This window comes from Etheostoma spectabile, chromosome 22 (assembly GCF_008692095.1).
Source record: "Etheostoma spectabile isolate EspeVRDwgs_2016 chromosome 22, UIUC_Espe_1.0, whole genome shotgun sequence".
NCBI lineage: Eukaryota > Metazoa > Chordata > Actinopteri > Perciformes > Percidae > Etheostoma > Etheostoma spectabile.
In genome coordinates, this window is record NC_045754.1 from 6,901,571 (window position 1) to 6,906,119 (window position 4,549).

The 4,549-nt window shown below is 36.5% G+C and overlaps 2 protein-coding genes across 3 annotated transcripts in view; one reads left to right on the plus strand and one right to left on the minus strand.

Moving 5' to 3' along the window:
• Positions 1-388, plus strand: part of tlr22 (toll-like receptor 22) — a 6,235-nt gene extending 5,847 nt beyond the window's left edge. For both annotated transcript variants that reach the window (XM_032503427.1, XM_032503426.1), the window contains exon 4: positions 1-388. This exon is cut by the window's left edge and continues 944 nt beyond it. The gene's annotated coding sequence lies outside the window, so the exon portion shown is untranslated.
• Positions 389-1,543: 1,155 nt separating this feature from the next.
• On the minus strand, positions 1,544-3,797 carry ccl20b (chemokine (C-C motif) ligand 20b). Its single transcript, XM_032503446.1, has 4 exons — positions 3,525-3,797; positions 3,076-3,178; positions 2,073-2,147; positions 1,544-1,954 (listed from the first exon to the last, which is right to left on the minus strand). Exons 1-4 carry the CDS (start codon positions 3,595-3,597, stop codon positions 1,882-1,884), a joined length of 324 nt encoding a protein of 107 aa, XP_032359337.1. The 5' UTR covers positions 3,598-3,797; the 3' UTR covers positions 1,544-1,881.
• Positions 3,798-4,549: the final 752 nt, after the last annotated feature.

A 4,549-nucleotide genomic window follows, 5' to 3' on the forward strand; every position in this document is an offset into this window, starting at 1 on the left:
CAACAGGGCAATTCAAAGTGCTTTACACAATATCAGTTAAAAAAACAATCACAGTTCGGGCTTGAAAAAAGTAATCACTTTCAAATCCATGTCAGTCAAGTGTAAAATGATGCTACCAATCTTTTAACCTGCCACTTGTCATACAGTTTGATTTGAGTCTTATAGACAGGTTTCCCATTTGCAATCGTGGATGTGCGTGCAGCAGGAGGGTAGAAAACATGTTTCCACCATGTCATGATAGCTTGAACTGTATACATGGACATTTTTAATTTAGAAATGAAGCAACTGGCTGGAAATTAGTACACACACTTACATGTATATGTATAGATAAATGTTATACTTGGTATTTGTTCAACCTTATTAAAAACTCATACTGTGCAGCTAACCCCACAGGTAGAGCTGAGCACTATATCAATATTATATCGATATCGTAATATAAGACTAGATATTGTCTTAGATTTTGGATATCGTAATATCGCAATTTGACATGAGTGTTGTCTTTTCCTGGTTTTAAAGGCTGCATTAGAGTAAAGTAATGTCATTTTCTGAACTTACTAGACTGTTCTAGCTGATCTATTATTATCCTTTACCCACTAAGTCATTGTATCCACATTACTGTTGATTATTTATTAAAAACCTCATTGTGTAAATATTTGTGGAAGGACCAATAGTCAACACTACAATATTGTGGCGTTATATATTAAGGTAATTGGTCAAACATATCTTGATATCTGATTTTTGCCCAGCCCTACCCACAAGCCTAATTTTAATTTAATTTAAATTCTAGTGAATATCCCAAAGTTTCCAATGACACTAAATCTGCCCATTACATTTTTAGGGAAACGTGTATTAAATAATGCCCAAGGCAACTAGAATATTTATGATTCTGTGTAATGGTGCAGCCATAAAAACTTGTCTTGTAGCTTGAAGAATTTTAGTCTTATGGTGTTTTATTATTGCTTGTTGATTTTGTTATATTCTTGAAACTGTTTTTAACTCCTTGCTACTGTAGCACTTTGAGATTTCAATTGAAATCTAAAGGGCATTATAAATAAAATGTATTATTATTATTGAAGAAGGTGACACACTGTGTATGATACAATCAGTGTAAAATAAGATGATTTTAATTATCATGTAGATATGGTGAACCAATATATGTTAAAGGGCTTAAAATGTAAACTTATCTGACATGCATTTTTAATTGCAACTTTATAACATTATTCGATAAATAGGCTACACATTTCTTTTCAATTATATTCTATTGTCTTACTATTATATTATGACGACGGCATATTTCACAGTGCTCATCCTGATTGTATGCACTCCAGTTGAAATTCTGACCTTTTAATGACTGACTTATCACTGTAAAGTACATTTGCAATGTATAGCAGCTTTATAATTGTGTGGCAAAAAATGTAATACAAAAAAATAAGTGTAAAAAAAAAGGTATGTTACTTATATATAGTTTAAAAAAAATTAAGTTGTTTTTTAAACACAACTGATTTGTATGTACATGGTTAATGCAGTGAAACCCACAGTCGCGTGTATCATTAACATCTCTGTTTTAATAAATGCTTTGACAATAAATTACAATAAAATTCTCCCACTTTCACACTGCTTTTCTCTGGCCTCAAAATGTCAAGGTTTATCAACACAAACTTTACAAAAGTATACATATATATATTCTTCTTAAAAACAATGTTTTCATTACATCTGATGGTCTGTCTCTATATTGTACAGTTTACTATGTATTAAGAATACTACACTTCCCTGTTTACAAAACAGAACATATATAATCAGATAATTTAACAGGACGGTACTTCATAGGCAGGTTTCTTGGGTTTGGGAATGCATTAAAATTAGTCTCATGGGCTGCACATATTAACCGCTGTATGGAGATGTGTTGCCTGGCGTTCTGCTTGTGAGTATCTGACTGGTCTTCCTCCTCCTTTCACTACAAAGAAAAACGGAAACATAACATTAATATGTTTCAGTGTTTGGTTAGAGTGCCAAAGGAAAATAATATACAGAAAATGACATTAAACACACAAGAGATAAAGGAGTGTACTCACTCCACACACTTCATCCCTCTCTGGGTCCAGTTGGTTAAAGGGTCGGCACACACAAACTTCCCAGGAAGGTGGAATCTGTGGGAAACAGGGAAACAGTGAAGAAATGATCAAACACGAGACACATCACATGAATGCACTTTATTACACGCGAGAAGCAGGTCGCTCCATGTGGTCTCATTCCAGTTTGTGTATTATTAACCCCAAAGTGTTTTCTGCTAGGCTACACATGTACAACAGTAACAGAGTGAGCTTCACAGAAAGTCCCGCAGCACTTCATGATTGATTTTCGGTCACACTTTAACTTCCAGGGAAACACAAGCAAGGGACTGCAGTGCAATTTTGGAAACACAACCTAACCAGCTCATGCTTTTTTTTTAAGTCATATCTAGTGCCTGCTTTCTAACGTGTGAACTCAACGAATGAGGATTAATTTGCTTTCACTTCAGTCAGAGCATTTTTTTAACCAAATTTCAACATGGTAACCTAATGTTGGAGGACAAGTGGCCTTTTCCACACACACACACACACACACACACACACACACACACACACACACACACACACACACACACACACACACACACACACAATTTTTGTTCAGCTGCCCAAACTTTTAATAACTTGAGTGCACTGCCACTTCAGGTAGATTTAGTAGGTAGTTAAGTTGTAAGTCTGAAACTGCACAATTACACAATAATAATAATTTTTTTAAGACTTTTAACAATGTCACCTCGTACTCAATTCCAAAAACAGTTTGCAGATTAATGGATAAGTACAACAAGTAATTGTTTATTGAAGCCCCAATTTAAATTTTACTGCCCATTTTGTGTAATGCTCAACTGGCCTACATTGTCTATGAAGTAATATGTAATTGTAATATGTATGTTACAATTTTACTTTGGACCACTTAGTTTCTACTACATTGCGGCCTGTTCCCTGTGCTGCTGTTACTTTTGAATTTGCAGAATCTGTAGTCCAACACGACATCAGATCGTTTACTCACATAACGGCGTTGAGGTCGCAGGAGTTTTTCATGGTCTGGATGGTGTAGCCCAGCAGCCGTTGGCAATGAAACTGACGCTTGGTGTACCTCAGGCAGCAGCTTGCTGTAAAGACACACACAAGTTGTAAACACAAATACAACATGCATTTCATTTGGATGCTGGAAAAACAGCATTTAAACAAATACAAACAAATACTTCAAATAGTTGTGCAACTGCTGAATTAAGGTACTGGCAACATTTTGGTCCATGCAATACAGGCATAAAATATTGGACTAGGTTCTACGTATGTTCTACGTACTGTTTGTTAGAGCTATCTGATTTGCAGACACTTCATATATTACAATAATGAAAAGAAAACAGCAGTTTCATTTCCTAAATGCATCCAGAGTGTCAGAGATGACAGAAAGGATACTGCGCATGTATTGTCAGTAGTAGCTGAAGGGCTCACCTGACTGTGTGCTGCTGATGAAGGTGGTGAGGATCATGAGGGAGCACAGGAAAAACACTTTGCTGCTTGCCATGGTTTCTTATTGCTGGAGTGCTGGCTCAGCCCGTCTCAGTGTGTTGCTGTGGTAGCTTAGTAGGAGGTGCTGTAAAGCGCCTGAAGGAATTTTTAGGAGTGTGAAAGAGACAGCATTTCTCTGTCATTTAAGTAGGGTGGCTCTGGGATTTTCCCCGTGTTCAGCAGGATTATGCAATGCCATGTGCCATTGTTTGAATTTGGAAAAGAGCCAGTTAATAGAGCAAAGATACACCTGCTTCCTCTTGTCCTCTATTGGAAAATTTACATTTGCAGCCTGTGTATATACCATTCATTCAATACATAACCACCTTACTCAGTGTAGCCTCACTAGAATTAACCAGAATAGAGGGCACAATTTAGGCTTTTAATGCAAATGACGGGCAAAAAATAGTGCAGCAAGTTTTATTGAACTACAGAAATGAAAAAGTCTCTTAAAATGAATAAACCTCTTTAACAGCAGAAAAAAGCACCACCAAGGCAGCCAACCCACAGATGTCTTGACAAAATAAACTCGACCGCAGCTACAGCCCACAAACACACACACAGATTAAAAAAAACTTCACTACAATTTACATTTTTAAAACACTGAATACTGTGGCAAGGATCTGAATATGATGTAAATTGTCAGACATGAAAACATATTAACTTTCACATGAGTCAATAATGATTCAGTAGAAGTTCATAAAGCAGCCATAAAGTTAAGCTGCAGGAGTCCATTTTTTCCTCCATACTTCCCCTGATAAGTTACTGAATAACTGGCTGCCTTGGTGCAATGCGAAAGGAATTTCACAATTGTGTGTGGGGGGTTTGGATGAGTTTGTCTTTCCCAAAATACCGAAGGTTTAGATAACCCCAACATGACAGCAGTGTAGATGACGCTTGTGTGAAAGGTCTGGGGCTGGAGAGGACTGTAAAACATTACATTCCACATGTAAATGAGAAGTAGAAAG

What these genes read in the sequence shown, in the direction of transcription:
- ccl20b (XM_032503446.1), bottom strand. Translation starts at nt 3,597, where the DNA reads ATGGCAAGCAGCAAAGTGTTTTTCCTGTGCTCCCTCATGATCCTCACC. An exon ending in CATCAGCAGCACACAGTCAG is followed by an intron (nt 3,179 to 3,524) that starts GTGAGCCCTTCA and finishes GTGTCTTTACAG; the next exon opens with CAAGCTGCTGCCTGAGGTAC. An exon ending in AGAGGGATGAAGTGTGTGGA is followed by an intron (nt 1,955 to 2,072) that starts GTGAGTACACTC and finishes TTTTCTTTGTAG; the next exon opens with TGAAAGGAGGAGGAAGACCA.